The sequence below is a fragment of the Acomys minous genome, assembly GCF_964271855.1.
Source record: "Acomys minous genome assembly, chromosome: 7".
Lineage (NCBI taxonomy): Eukaryota > Metazoa > Chordata > Mammalia > Rodentia > Muridae > Acomys > Acomys minous.
This window is the reverse complement of record NC_140488.1, coordinates 96,303,048-96,319,008: the sequence shown is the minus strand read 5'-3', so window position 1 is coordinate 96,319,008 and position 15,961 is coordinate 96,303,048. Positions and strand designations below refer to the sequence as shown.

At 41.1% G+C, this 15,961-nt stretch overlaps 1 protein-coding gene across 1 annotated transcript in view; it reads right to left on the bottom strand.

Annotated features, from left to right (window-relative positions):
• VEGFD (vascular endothelial growth factor D) overlaps positions 1–15,961 on the bottom strand; it is a 39,075-nt gene that overhangs the window by 16,446 nt on the left and 6,668 nt on the right. The window contains 1 exon segment of the mRNA XM_084790450.1: positions 3,204–3,429. Within this exon segment, the coding sequence (XP_084646576.1) occupies positions 3,204–3,429 (226 nt within the window).

Genomic DNA, 15,961 nt, shown 5'->3' with positions numbered 1-15,961 from the left:
CTACCACAAATTTCAAGCAGCCTCTGGCCAACAGCCAGAGAGGCAAGGGACCCTTGCTAGTCCAAGCACCTGTGCAGGGCTTAATCCTACAAACAATTGAATGAGCTCGGACATACATCATGCTCCTGTTGAACCTTGAGATCTCAGACCAAGACTTTGACTGTGGCCTCCAAAGAGGCCTTGAATCAGAAAAATCATCTTGGCCAGGCCTGTATTTCAGATCCACAAAAGTGTGAGACTGAAAATATCTGTTTTACAAGTGGGGTGATACCTGAAGAATGAAATCCTACATTGTCCCTGGCCTGCACATCACCATGTACCTACACATGCACACACAGTCTGTTTGAGGCAGTTAAATTTGGGGGTACCATGTAGTAACAAACAAATGTCTCTCTACAGTATCTTTAAAGGTATGTATTGATGGGCCCAGAGAGATGGCTCAGAAGAGTACTGGCTGCTCCTTCAGAGGCTCCCAGCATCCATATGGCAGCTCGCAGCTCTAACTCCAGTTCCAGCGGATCTGATACCTTCTTCTGGCTTCCATGGGTACTGCACACATGTGGCACACAGACATATGTGCCAGCAAAATACCCATACATATAAAACGAATATTTAAAAATTTCTGATGATAAAGATGTATCTTCAGGCTGTATACATGAGACAAATTATTTAATTAAGCATTACTAGGGGTACTATTTCAGGTGTTCCTATTAGTCTTAAATCTGTGAAGGAGAGAGTAATCAACTTATGAAAATATCCTGTGTTGAAAATGCTATTTAAATGTTACTCTACACTTGCTTTTTTTCTTTAAAGTTCTATATTTTAAAGGTTGGAGAAGATTATAATAAAAATATGATGCAGTTATGACCAGTGCCACTGACTAAGGTTTCCTAAGGCAGGTGCCTTTTACTACTGCCCAGGGAATTATGCTGAAATCCCTGGAAGGGAGTAGATAATAAAAACATAATCAGTGTGCCACACTTATATGATTATCCACTGATTCTAACTTAGTGAATAATGTCAGATAATCCTCCATATAATTAGGAGGAAAACCATGGATGCTGCAAATTCTCTCTTATTTTTATGGTTTCCTTCTTATAAAATGCTAACCTGGCTGACTTTTTAAAATCACCGACTTGTGATTTTATGGTAAAAATTGTCACCACAGGTCATCTGTACATTCCTCTCAAGCCTTCAGACAGGCAATCTGGTCAAATCTTGTGGTCTCCAGATGTGAAGTCCATGTGAAACCACCACATGAATGAACAACTAGACCCTCAAAGCTCTGACCATGGTTCCCAACTCACTTGACACACAGTCCCACTCGGAAGCACAAGGAACCTTCTTCACACGTGTGCTTATATTGCTGTGGGATTCCCTTCACCTACATACAACTTTCCCCACAGACGAATCCTGTGCAACCCAGTATTCTTTAACAAACAGGAAAAAAAAGAGCGACAACTCCAGTCATAAAAAAGAATACTTTTTGCTTAAGGATCAACTGAAATTAAGCAATAGATATACTCACATACAATAGGATCATATTCATATCTACGAGGCTAAATCTAGCAATGGCCCTGGTTTCCTGAATTGTTATGGTATGTCATCGGAGAGGTAAAGGCATAATCAAGGCCACAACACCTTATTTTAAACCATTTCATTCATTGTGGCACAGTATGTATAAGCCATAGTCTTGAAAAGAGTCTGTATCTCAATCTGGATATCATTAAACTGGTGTAAGTGTACACCACATGTCTGTCCCCACTCCTACCCCAGGAAGCAATTTGGAAGTATAATGATCCCTTGTTATCCGAAGAGTATTGGTTCCAGGACACTTCACACATAACAAATTCCTTGGGTTATCAAGCCCCTTATATGAAGTGGGCTAGAATTTGTAAATAGCCCACCAACATCTTCCTGTACGTTATTTTTTTTAATTTTTGGAGTTGTGTATTCAATAAACTGATAAGCAGTTCCTATACATTTGAAATCATGTCTAGATAACTTCTGCTAAGCAATAAAACACACATATGCCATATAAATAGTTGTTTCAGTATATTGTATGTCAAGAAAAGGTCTGCATATGCTCAGTACACATGCATTTCCCCTAAGTATGTGTGGCTGGCTAAACCCATGGAGGGGCAGTACCTGGGCATATAGATGACTGACTGTAAGATATTTTCTATTAATTTGATAATTTTGTGTAAAAATATGTCTTTGTTCTTTTCTGAATAAACAATAACCATTATTTTGCCTCTCCTTTCACTTTTAAATAAAAACCACAGGATTTTGAAGAAAAAAATCTATAGCTAAACTTTGTTTTCTCTGTGTCTGCATAGCAATTGAGAACTCCAAGTTTTGTTTTTAAGTAAACCTGATTTTTTTAAATTTTGGTTTTTGTTCTTTTAGACAGGGTTTCTCTGTGTAGCCTTGACTGTTCTGGACTCACTTTGTAGGCCAGGCTGGCCTCGAACTCACAGAGATCACCTACCTCTGCCTCTCTGAGTGCTGGGATTAAAGGCATGGGCTAGTAAACCTGTTTTTTGTTTTGTTTTGTTTTGTTTCGTTTTTGTCTCTCACTAAAAAATTTTTCTGTATGTACTTTGCCCTCAAATTTCTGAGTTAAATTAATTTTGATGACATGAAATATTCTTGTGTTAGATGTAGATATAAAATCATATTGAATATACTTCTTTGTGGAGTAGACATTTAAACATCAGAATTCTTTTGTTGCTGTTGTTTTGTTTTTTGTTTTTCAAGACAGGGTTTCTCTGTGTAGCCTTGGCTGTCCTGAACTCATTTTGTAGATCAGGCAAACTCACAGCGATCTACCAGCCTCTGCCTCCCGAGTGCTAGGATTAATTCTTGAGCTGGTAAGATGGATCAGTGGGTTAAAGTGCTTTCTGCCAAGCCTAAAGACTTATGTTCATCATAAGTTCATTACAATGTGAAAGATGAGAACTGATTCCTGCTATTCCTGGATTGTTTAAATTTTTAATTACATCTATTAATTTGTGGGGTGCACACATGTGACTGTCTGAGAATCATTCTCAACTTCATCCAGTGAACCATCTTGTTATAAAGTCAAAGCCTCTTTGTCTCCCCTCTGTTATGTAACTACTCTGCTCAAACTTTTGGAGGAACTTGATGTTGGTGCCCCTATCTGATAAGGAAAGAATCTACCATTCTACTCCCACACCTACCTTTTAGTGTCTCCGTGTCATAGAAAGTTGCCGCAAATCTCGTGGAGCGATGGGATACTGAGCGCGAGTCCATACTGGCAAGACTTTTGAGCTTCAACCGGCATCTCCACAACTTCCAGTCCTCGGAGTGCGCAATTTGCAGCAGCTCCTCCAAACTAGAAGCAGCGCGGATCTGTTGTTCAGATCGCTCCAACACGGACCGGGATGATCGCTCAAAAGAAAAATCCTAATTTAAGAGTGAGTAACAAAGACATCTTGATAACCATGGTTGCTAACGATTTAAACTATAGACCATCTGATAAGGAACTAGACAAGATGACTCAAAAGTGCACTTAGGTCTAGGAAAGACAATGTCTAATGGTGGTCTTCGAAATGATGGGTCTACTTCCTTACTTCTAAAGCCTTGCACATTGTCTTATTCAAGGGGGAAGAGGAGATAAAGTTCTCCCAATATTAGTGACATGAGCCCACAACACAATGACCAAGGACCTTAGAAGCCAGGAGAAGACAGAGACAAAGCAAGGCCTTGTGAAGATGGAGGTGGCAATGAAGTGATGAGGCTACAACTCAGGGATTGCTGGAAGCAACCAGAAGCTGGTAAGACAATGCTTTACGCCGAAGAGTTTGACACCTTGATTTTGGTATTTTGTTGTTGTTCTGAGATACCAAATTCATGATAATTTGCTACTGAAGCCACAGAAAAGCAGTAGAGATTTGTCTACTATACTCTTTTTATGACAACAGCCACCCCTTTCCTAATTGAAGCTGAAATCTTGCTGTTTTTCTACAGTTGCATCTGAATTGTACTGGCTAATACAGTGCAACTGGACTAGATGGGGATATGGGCAGGGAAGCCCAAGTCTAGAAAAGATTTTTAGTATGTAACTTCTTGATCAAAGGTAGGGGCTTTGTTATGTGAAATAATGACACACACACACAATTATATATTGTGCATTCAAAATCATCAATATATCTATACCGTCAAAACCAGTGGTGCTTATTTCTTCTCTCTCTCTCTCTCTCTCTCTCTCTCTCTCTCTCTCTCTCTCTCTCTCTCTCTCTGTTTTTTCAAGACAGGATTTCTCTGTGTATCCCTGGCTGTCTTGGACTTGCTCTGTAAACCAGGCAGGCTTCAAACTCACAGAGATCTGCCTGCCTCTGCCTCCTGAGTGCTGGGATTAAAGGCGTGCACCAACACAGTGGAGCCTATTTTCTACTGGATTCCCCTGCCCCAAGCACCGGGGATCAGTCTTTGAGCCTTGTGTATGGTAGGTAGGGACTTTGCCAACTGAGCTACAAGTCCAGGTCTGGAGCTGAGTTCTCAGTGGCCTCTCTTTCCCAGACTCACATCTATCACTCCTGAAGCTTTGATTTTATGGTTCCATAGTTTATCAGCATTTGCCACTTAGATTGCTTTGAATGTTTGTTTTCCATTGTTTTATTAACATTGATAGTCTATGAACTAAAAAAGTCTTAAAATATGTATCTTCAAGGTCATGTCTTTTTTTGCTGGTTTTTAAAAATATATTTTATTAATTTATTCATATTACATCTAAATTGTTATCCTATCCCTTGTATCCTCCCATTCCTCCCTCCCTCCCATTTTCCCCTTACTCCCCTCCCCTATGACTGTGACTGAGGGGGACCTCCTCCCCTTGTATATGCTCATAGGGTATCAAGTCTCTTCTTGGTAGCCTGCTACCAGAAGGTCATGTCTTTTGTTGTTGTTAATCTTGTTTTGAGGCAAGTTCTCATTATGTAGCCAAGGTTGGTCCAGAAGTTGTGATCTTCCTACATCAGCTTCCAGAGTCCTGATATCTCAGGCTTGTCTGACCCTACCTGGCTAAAGTCACCTTAGCCATTTTACCTAGAAGTCCACGTGGAAGTATACATATGCACATTTGCACATTTTTACCTGTAGTAGAAGAGTTTTAAATGTGTTTGTAAGCAGAGGGAAAGAGCCAACAGAGAAGAAACTAAAAATGTGTACAAGGGAGAGAAAGCAGAGCCTAGGCTTGGTATACAGGGTGAGTGTTAACTGGATCCACTACAAGGAGATACAAAGGCTACCTTCTGAAACAGGGGAGCCACATGGGTCTGTAGAGGGCAAGGGTTCCCCAGAAGCTCAGTGAGATTACCTTGGGGGTTTCTCATATATCTCGGGACTTTGAATGAAGGCCATTTTTGTCAAGGAAGAGAAAGAATCTTTTTTTCTCTATAATATTTTAAATTTCTTTTTTATCCAGAAAAGAAGTTGAGGGCTCTTTGAGATTAAGTAACTGATTTAGTATTTGAACTCAGAATGTGTTGTTATGAAAATTAGTATATAATATTTTGTATTACTTTCAACACATTTTCTTTAAAAATTAACATCAAAATCTACCCAAACAGTATCATCTATACATAAGTGAATAGAATAATGAAGTAATTATTAATCAATGATAATAGTTCTCTTGATGGGTGAACATTATTGAATCTTATCTGTATCTTTATGTGAGACATCTTTCAAAACAGACCATGTCCCCTGGAGGGGGATATCTGGTGGCACTCAGAGGAAGGACAGCAGGTTACCAAGAAGAGACTTGATACCCTATGATCATATACAGGGGGAGGTAATCCCCCTCAGGAACAGTCATAGGGGAGGGGAATAAGGGGAAAATGGGAGGGAGGGAAGAATGGGAGGATACAAGGGATGGGATAACCATTGAGATGTAACAAGAATAAATTAATTAAAAAAAGAATAAAAAAAAATAAAAAAATAAAAATAAAAATAAAAGACAAAAGAAAGACAATTCAATATTTTTCTCTATCTTAGTGACAAACTGTAATAGTAATGATTAATTCTATAAACTCATCATAAAATGACAGAATAAATAATACCTTCCTAAAGAGCACAGATGGGATTTTTGAACTTGGTGCTGAACTCCAGTGGCATGGCACAGCTTATTTAGTTGAGAACCCCGTAGACAAAACAGAATACTTGCTCATTTCTATGACAACCCTTAAATGCGATGATTCTGATTTGTCAAAGGCCTCTCTCTGTCTGAGCATTCATCCCCTCTTTATAGTTCTGTTGCAAAGCTACCTCATATCTAATTCAATCTTCAAGATAATGTGATTTGATGACACTACTTCAATAAGCTAATGAGGAAGCCTAACAAATACTTTTCAAAAAGATTATTAAGTTGGGCTTTCTCTCTCTCGTTAACCTCTCTAAAATTTTAAATTAAAAATGATAAATTGTACTTTGGTGAAATAATTTTTATTTACATAGGTAATTTCATCCAAAACCATTGCTAGGCAAGGCTGACATGCGGCTTCATACTTCTTACAGATCTCAATTCAATTTCAGCTTCCTTTAAAAATCCTACGATTAAAAACCTCAGGATAAAACATTAATCCTGCAGACTGAATTAAAATGATTGGATGATGTGAAAACTAAACAGCTCCTATGACTGGTTTCTTTGTAAAACCACAACATAAACTTATATACTTTGTCTGCTAACTGAAAACTGAGTTTGCAATAACTGAGAAATCGGGAACAGTCATTTTATAATTCTAAATGGAAATACTAACAACTCAACAAAAACAAGTATACATTTGGGAAGGGTTAATTTTTGTGTAATGAGCTTTATGTCAACTGCATGGGCAGAACAAACCTAAACATCGAAGTGTGATTGTCATCCCAAACATACACTTAAACCCTTGATTTCAATAGTTCTCACTGCTGAACTTTTACCAAATGAGTTCCTCTTTATTTCTTCCAATTTTCTAATACAGGTGCTAATCAAATCTAAAATAATTAAAATGCTGTCAGCAAAATGTCAGGAAGAGAGATAGCCATCCCAGATCTCTGAATAGTAGAATGGCAGCCTTGGTCCTGTAATTAGTTCAAGACTCTTAGCAATTCTCCTCCTAAGTAAAAAAAAATAATCTCTGATGGTTTTTACTATGACCAACCATTTTTTAAAGCATAGGGCTGAAGGTTTCTGCAACACTACTTTGACATAATATATACACTACTATACATAGAGTAAAGCTAGTCCTAGAGACCTAGGTGGTTGCATCCCTAACAGGTCACCAAGCAATGGCCACACTGTTAGTTGGTTTATTCCTTCCTGGGATGTGTTTGGAGCAGAGGTTCCCAGACTCACTTTCACTTTGAATACACATGGGAAAAGCTTCAAAAATACTTATGAATGGATCTTATCATCAGAGAGTCCCATCGTACAGATTAAGATCACAGTTTTAAAATTAAAAATAGGCCCCTGAAACTGCCTGGAGGGCCAGGACCCAGGGGCTGGATAGCCCAAAGACCTAGGATAGAAAATAATTTCTAATGATATTCTGACATACTCATAGACTCATAGACTGGTGCCTCGTTCAATTGTCATCAGAGAGGCTTCACCCAGCAATTAATGGAAACATGCTGACACCCACAGCCAAACATTAGGTGGATCTTGGGGAATCCTGCAGAAGAGGGGGTAGAAGGATTGTAGGAGCCAGAGGGGTCAAGAGTACTACATGAAAACCCACAGATTCAACCAACCTGGGCCTGTGGGGGCTCACAGAGACTGAACTGACAACCAGAGAGCTTGTATAAGACTGACCTAGGTCCTCTGCATTTTTGTTTCAGTTGTGGAGCTTGATCTTATGGGACTACTAACAGTGGGAACAGGGACTGTCTCTGACTCTTGCCTGCTTTAAAGATTTTCCTCCTACTGGGTTGCCTTGTCCAGCCTCAATATGAGAGGAGGTGCCTAGTCTTACTGCAACTTGATATGCTATGTTTGGTTGCTATCCATAGAGGGGTGGATGGGGGAGGGGGTGAAGGAGAGGGACTGTGCAGGGAGGAGGGAGGGAAACTTTTGAACAGGATTTAAAACAAAAACATCTGTCTCTGTCTCTCTATACATACATACATACATACATACATACATACACATATATGTATATGTATATATATTCCCATGTTCACTTCAGTAGCAGCTAAGTGAAGGGTTTGCAGCAACTCTCTGTATGTGTTTCCAACTTTTCCATAAACTTCGGATGACTTGAAAATAAAAAGTATTCTTAAAAACTCTTTAGCGGATGACAGTGTAGGCCAGTTGAGAGTTTGCTTGCCTGAAGGCCTCCATTCAGTTCACAGAGCTACACAAACCCGACATGGTGGGGCATGCCAGTAGCCCCACAATCTTGGAGGTAGAGGCAGATGATTTAAAAATTCAAGGTCATTCTCTAAAATGTACTGAGCAAGCCTGGGATACATGAGACCTTGTCTCAAAAATAATATAAATTAAATCTTCCTAAGTGATGTTAATGTGAGCCAGTAATTTGGAGCATGGCAATACTGATTTAAGTTCAAAGACCTGGGTTAATGTCTGAGCTCTGTACAAGAACCCCAATTAGCATGGGGTAAGTGGCTAATGCATAATGAAAAATTGTCCTAGTCTTAGCATTCCTTTGTGCTATACCTTAGGTCAAAATATATGCAGTATCTGGCTAAACTGGGGTTTTAAAGCCTTCCCCTTGCTCATGTGCCCTGTCTGTTGAATGTGTGAATTGTATTGCCTCCACAACTAAACTCAAAGCTTGAGGGTGTTCCACACATGCAAATTCTATTCTGTTTACCCAGTTCTCAACCTGTATGTCTTTTAAAAGACAGAATGACAACAATGTTGTTTCCTTCCTTAAACAGTGTGATGAAGTTAACTGTCATCATGAATAACAGAATAAATTGCCTCTCAAATTCCTCTAAATTCCACACAGCTCATTTCTCAAAATATTAAAAACGAAAACAAAAAAACAAGACGTATTGCTCCAATCCCACTGGAAGTGAATAGAAAGCTATTACTCGCCAAAGGCAGTCCTACAAAATGTTCCAAGGAATTTTGCCTGTGGAATGGGGCTGGGAACATAAGGGATCAGGTGTGGATGGGGGAAATACTGGTAGAAAGGACTGGAATGGGGAACATTTCTGGGCTAAGGTAGGGAGTTAGTGCAATGGAAACTCCATGGAATCTACAGGAGTAACCCTAGCAAAGACTCCTAGTAATGAGGGACACAGAGTCTGAACCGGCCATCTTCTGTAACTAAGCAAGGTCTCCAGGGAAGGGATTGGGACAGCAGCATAGCCCAGACACAAAACCTCCTACCTACAGTTTCATGCCTGCAGGATGTGCTGGGACTGAAGCCTAACAGAATCATCATCAGAAGAACATCATCCAGCAACTGACGGGAGCAGATGCAGTTTCCCACAGCCAAACATTAAGCAGAACTTGGGGAGTTCTGTGGAGGAGGGGGAGGAAGGATCAGAGGAACCAAGGGGGTCAGGGACACCATGAGAACACGGCCCACAGGATCACCTGACCAGGACTCATGAGGGCTCACCAGAGATCAGGGAGTCTGTAGTGGTCAGACCCAGATCCCCTGCATATATGCTATGGCTGAGTAGCTTGGGGTTCTTGTGGGACTCCTACGAGCGGGAGTGGGGGCGGCCTCTGACTCTTTTGCCTGCTTGTGGGATCCTATTTCTCCTACTGGGTTCTCTTGTCCAGCCTTGATGTGAGGACATGAGCCTGGGCCTAGTGTAGCTTGTTATGCTGTGTTTATTTAATGTCTCCGGGAGGTCTGTTCCTGTCTTGGTAAATAAAGCTTATGCTGCACAAACCTCTGTACATGAATGTTTATAGTAACTACTTATCATAATCAAAACGGCTGGAAAAATGTATGTCACTCAATAGGTGAGTGGTTAAGTCATGCATGGTTTACTATGTACCAATAAAAAGAAGCTTTAACATGTTAGATGGCATTATTCTATTTATATGTGATTTCCTGTTGTTAGTTTTTTGTTTTTTGTTTTTTCAAGACAGGGTTTCTCTGTGTATCCTTGGCTGTCCTAGACTCACTTTATAGACCAGGCTGGCCTCGAACTCACAGAAATTCACATGTCTCTGCCTCCCAAGCGCTGAGGTTAAAGGTGAAAGCCACCACCTCTCCGCTTTGTGTGATTTTCATAATATCAAAACAGGAATGACGAAGGATAGAAAGCTACTTGCTGGAGGTTGGAAAGGCAGTCTCACTGTCAGAGTTACGTAAGTGAACTGTGTGTACACATGGAGCAGCTTGTATTCCAGCTATGGTTGTGGTTACACAGATGTGTGTGTGTGTGTGTATATGTGTGTGTGTGTGTGTGTGTGTGTGTGTGTGTGAGAGAGAGAGAGAGAGAGAGAGAGAGAGAGAGAGAGAGAGAGAGAGAGAGAAATTCACAAAACTGTACAGAGAAAAGAGGAAAGTACAATTGCAGTATAGTTCAGAAATAAAGTATGTTGGCTTTTAACTAAGGCACAACTCCTTTTTGCCTGAGGGAGCATTAACTTCCTTCAGCTTTGGCTTCCCCATTGATATTATTGGGTTTTTTGTTTTGTTTTGTTTTGTTTTTGAGACAGGGTTTCTCTGTGTAGCCTTGGCTGTCCTGGACTCGCTTTGTAGGTCCAGGCTGGCCTCGAACTCACAGCGATCTGCCTGCCTCTGCCTCCCGAGTGCTGGGATTAAAGGTGTGCACCATCACGCCCGGCTCCCCATTGATACTAATCACAATCAATGATTGGCACCCCAGAGAACCTAGGAGTTCATAAGCTGGAAAGGGTCAGAGGATAAAGCAGGCATACAATTAATGCGTTTCTGGTCTTTCTTGGGGGTGTGTCATCTGTACCTACACATTGGGGTAGAGGTTTCTGTTTTATGGCCCTTGAGAGGCCTTAGTCACCTGAGAGATGGGTTTCTCTGTGTATAGCTCTGGCTGTCCTGGTTTACAAAGTGAGTCCAGGACAGCCAAGGCTATACACAGAAACCCTTTCTCAAAAAAAACCAAAAAGAGAGAGGGAGAGGGAGAGGGAAAGGGAGAGGGAGAGGGTGACAGAGACACTTGGCATTTCTAACCATAGTAAATACAAGTAAACACAGAAAACCCAAACAATTTTTCTAGGTGAACTGTGGATTATCTTTTTTTTCAATGAGAAAAGCATTCTTGGAGGTCTCTGCAGATGAAAGCAAATTTCCAAGTGTCTTCTCAGGTCTTATGTCTATCTTTATAAAGTCATGTATTGAAAAAATAACCAGCCTGCTCTTAAACTTGTGTGTCTTGGCTTTGGGGTCTAGTGTTAACCAGAACATCTGGTACCTGATGGTTTGGGACATAAGAAATGAGGAAAGGGAAGAGACTGTGCACTTGCTAATGGCTGTTACAGCTGTGGCTGTTTAGGTGGAACCTACCATGGCCCTGGTATGAAATCCAAAATCCTGGACAACTGGACATAGGTTGTCCTTCACTTTGGGTGCCTAATGATACTGGTGGCTCTTTCGCTTCTATGCTTCTATCTTTAAATGCATACATCAGAAATCCTGAAAGCTTATATTGAAGGAGCCACAGATGTAAGAGAACTGTGTATGTGTGTACTTGCAGATAGGAGTGAGCATGCAGAGTTTTCTGGGTATTTTAAGGCAGTGGAAAGGGGTTTGGGTGCTTGGAATTACCACATCCTCCAATTTGATGAAGATTGCAGGTGATTTTTTTTTCCTCTAGCCAAGCCACGTAGCAATTAGCCTGCGTTTCCCTTTACATATATATTAAATCTCTGTTCTACTCAAATGCCTCTGCTCTGACTTGACACAGCTGTGCTACAGAAATGAGAAGAAAGATGGCTGTGAGAAGGGCTTGAATGGCAAGAGAGTCCCAGACCTTCTGTAACTGTGCTCTGAGCAAACCTTAGAGGAATGATTCCTGAGCTGTCTACTAGTCTCTGCATCATCAGTTTCAAAGAGCAAGAACCCAATGCCCAGGAAACAACCCAAAGCCTTTAATTGTGATTAAAGAGAACTGCAAGCAATGCCACACTGCCTCTCCACAGCTGTTCTGTGTCTGGATTCTGTGGTCTGCTTTGACGTACTACAAGAATAATCTGCAGGCCCACCGATAAGTGGGGGGTCGGGGCAGGTTTGTGGAGCAGACCTGTACTCAGCCTGAGTATTAGGCCTGGATCCTGACTCACTTGTGGGCCACTATACATGAGACTACACTATTGATGTGCTAAGCCACTAAGAATTGCATGGGTTTGTAACAGCGTGATTGGGGCAATAATCAGCGACTGTGACTCTCTTTTGGTCAAAAGGTAGCATAATTCACTTCATGGGAAGACCTCTGTGCAAAACATTACGGTCTCCTACAAGACAGTTTCCTGCTTGCCACTGACAGCCAGCCTAATACACCCTTTAAAAGAATATTTATCTTCTAGTGGTCTTACATCACATCTGCCTATCACCTTCTCTTCCTTTAGCAACATCCTCAACACTACCCAGTGACCCTGAGCCTTGCTATAGCAGTGTAGTTATGAACTAAGCATACCTTTCAGAGTCTGCTTTTATGTTTTTTAATCCTGCTGTGTGCGTGTGTGTGTGCTCACTTAAGATAGCCATTAAATCACTGCCTTTATCTCTTACAGTCTTTCGCGCCCCCCCCCCCCGCTAAAATTATCCCTAAGCCTTTGGAGGAAGGGGTGCAGTATAGTGTTCTACACATACATAGTTATATGGTCAGTACAAATTCAACTTTGACGGGTTAAAAAATGAAGACACAAAATTGTGTGGGTCAGAAAGGGTGATGGGTCTTGGAGGAGTTCACAGAGAGGTGAATATCGTTAAAACTCCATGTATAAAATTCTCAAAGAATTAATGCCAGCAGTGGTGCTGCATGTCTTTAATATCAGCACTCAGAAGGCAGAGGCAGGCAGCTCTCTGTAAGTTCAAGGCCAGCCTGGTCTACAAAGTGAGTCCAGGACAGCCAAGGCTACACAGAGAAACACTGTCTTGAAAAACAAAACAAAACAAAACAAAAACCTCAAAGAACTAATAAAAGTAAGGCAGAAGACACTGTCAACAGAACAAAGCAACAGCCTACAGACTGGGAGAAGATCTTCACCAACCCTACATCTGACAAAGGTCTAATATCCAAACTATATAAAGAACTCAAGAAATTAAACACCACCAAACCAAATAACCCAATTGAGAAATGGGGCTCGGAACTAAACAGAATTCTCAACAGAGGAATATGGAATGGCTGAGAAACACTTAAAGAAATGCTTAATGTTCTTAGTCATCAGAGAAATGTGAATCTAAATGACTCTGAGATTCCATCTTACACCCATCAGAATGGCTAAGATAAAAAACTCAAGTGACAGCATATGCTGGCGAGGATATAGAAAAAGGGGAACACTCCTTCATTGCTGGTGGGAGCGTAAATTTGTACAACCACTTTGGAAATCAATGTGATGCTTCTCAGAAAACTGGGAATAGGACTACCTCAAGACCCAGCTATTCCACTCCTTGGAATATACCCAGAAGATGCTCCATCACACAACAAGGACATATGCTCAATTATGTTCATAGCTGCCTTATTCATAATAGCCAGAACCTGGAAACAACCTAAGTGTCCCTCAGTAGAAGAATGGATAAAGAAACTGTGGTACATTTACACTATGGTATACTACTCAGCTATTAAAAACAAGGAATTCCTGAAATTTGTGGGCAAATGGATTGAACTAGAAATGATCATCCTGAGTGAGTTAACCCAGACCCAGAAAGATACACATGGTATAGACTCACTTATAATTGGACACTAGCCCCAAAGAGATGTCCCCTGAAAATCTTCACTTAGCCATAGATTTGGATAGATACTGGGACTTCCTACTGGGACTCTGGGTGAGAGAGGTAAGGAAGAATGGGGAAATAGAAGGATCCATATCGTCCTAGAAACCAACAAGCAGACCATTAAGGCTGGTGGATCTGGACCTAGGTGGGTCAGCTCAAACTACTGTACCAACTAAGGACAATGCATGCAGTAAACCTAGAACCCCTATTCAGATCTAGCCAATGGACAGCACATTCTCCACAGTTGTGTGGAAAGCAGAGAGTGACTCTGACATGAACTCTGGTGCCGCCTATTTGACCACTTCTCCTTGGTGGGGAGACCTGGTGACACTCAAAGGAAGAATAAGCCGGCTACCAGGAAGAGACCTGATAGGCTCTGATCATATGGTAGGGGACAAGGTTCTCTTCTGTCACAGACCTAGGGGAGGAGAATAGGATGAAAGAGGGAGGGAGGGTGGAATGGGAATATAGAAGTGAGGGGATAACAATTTAGATGTAATCTGAATACATTACTCAAATAAAAATTTAAAAAAGAACTAATAAAATGAAATAAAAGGATATGCATTCAATCAAAATTGTACTCTTTCAATAAGCAGGCTACCAAGATGAGACTTGATAGCCTATGACCATATAGTGGGGGAAGAGGTCCCCCTCTGTCTTAGACTTAGGGGAGGGGAATAGGGTGAAAGCAGGAGGGAGGGAGGAATGGGAGGATACAAGTGATGGGATAACAATTGAGTTGTAATCTGAATAAATTAATTAAATAATGTAAAAAAAAACTTACTCTTTCTAAAGGGTCTCATTTACAACAGAACAGCAATATATTTGCCATGCTATTTATGGCTCTTGAAATTTTATATTTAAATGTCAAATTTTCAGAAAACAATACTCATCTTCAACATGCCAGTGCTATGGTTATTTAATAAGATCCAGTTAATGGTGAAATAAACCTTGTAGAAATTATAGTATTTTGGCTTGTGAGCCTAGCCTTTAATGACTGAGCCTTCTCGCCAGCCTTTTGGGGCCAAGGTAGAAACCTAGTGCAATGGAAACTTCCAGGAGTCTACAAAGGTGACTCCAATTAAAACTCCTAGTAATTGAGGACACAAGCTTGAACTGGCCATCTTCTCTAATTGGGCAAGGCCTTGGTGGAGGGAATGGGACACCAACCCAGCCACAAAACCTTCCACATACAATTTGTCCTGCCTGCAAGATGTGCAGGGATAAAGGTGGTAGACAACTTATGTGAGTAGCCAACCAAGGACTCGTCCACTTTGAGACCCATGCCATGAAATGGAACCCATGCCTGACACTGGCTGGAGGAACCACAGGGTAGATAGTCCAGAGACCCAGAATAGGACCAAACATACTTGGCAAAAATAAATGATAAATAAATAAATAAATGCCAATGAAATGATTGCTAATGACACTCTGATATGCTTGTAGACCAGAGCTTAGTATAATTGACATCAGCAAGACTTCATCTAGCAACCAAGAAAGAGAGGCAGAGACCCATAGCCAAACAGTAGGTGGATTTTGGGAAATCCTTCAAAAGAGGGCAAGGAAGGATTAGAGGAGCCAGAAGGGTCAAGGATACCACACACAAACTCCCCAAAATCAGTCCATAGAACAACTAAGCAGGGCTCATAGTAGCTCAGAGACTGAACTGACAATCAGGGAGCCTGCCTGGGTCTGATCTAAGTCCTTTGCACATACATTGTGGGTCTGTAGGTTGGTGCTCTTATGGGACACTTAACAGTGGGAGCAAGATCTGTCTCTGACTCTGTTGCCTGCTTTTGGAACCTTTTCTTCCTACTGGGTTGCCTTTTCCAGCCTTAATATGAGGGATGTGCCTAGTCTTATTGCAACTTGATATGCCATGTGTGGTTGATCTCCCTGGGAGGGCTCCTCTTTCCTGAAGGGAAATGGAGGAGGAGTGGATCTGGGAGAGAGGGGAGATGGGGAGGAGGGAGTGGGAGGAGAGGAGAGAGGGAAAACTATGGTTGGGATGTAATGTGAGAGAAGAATAAATAAAATTTAAAATGATAGTATTA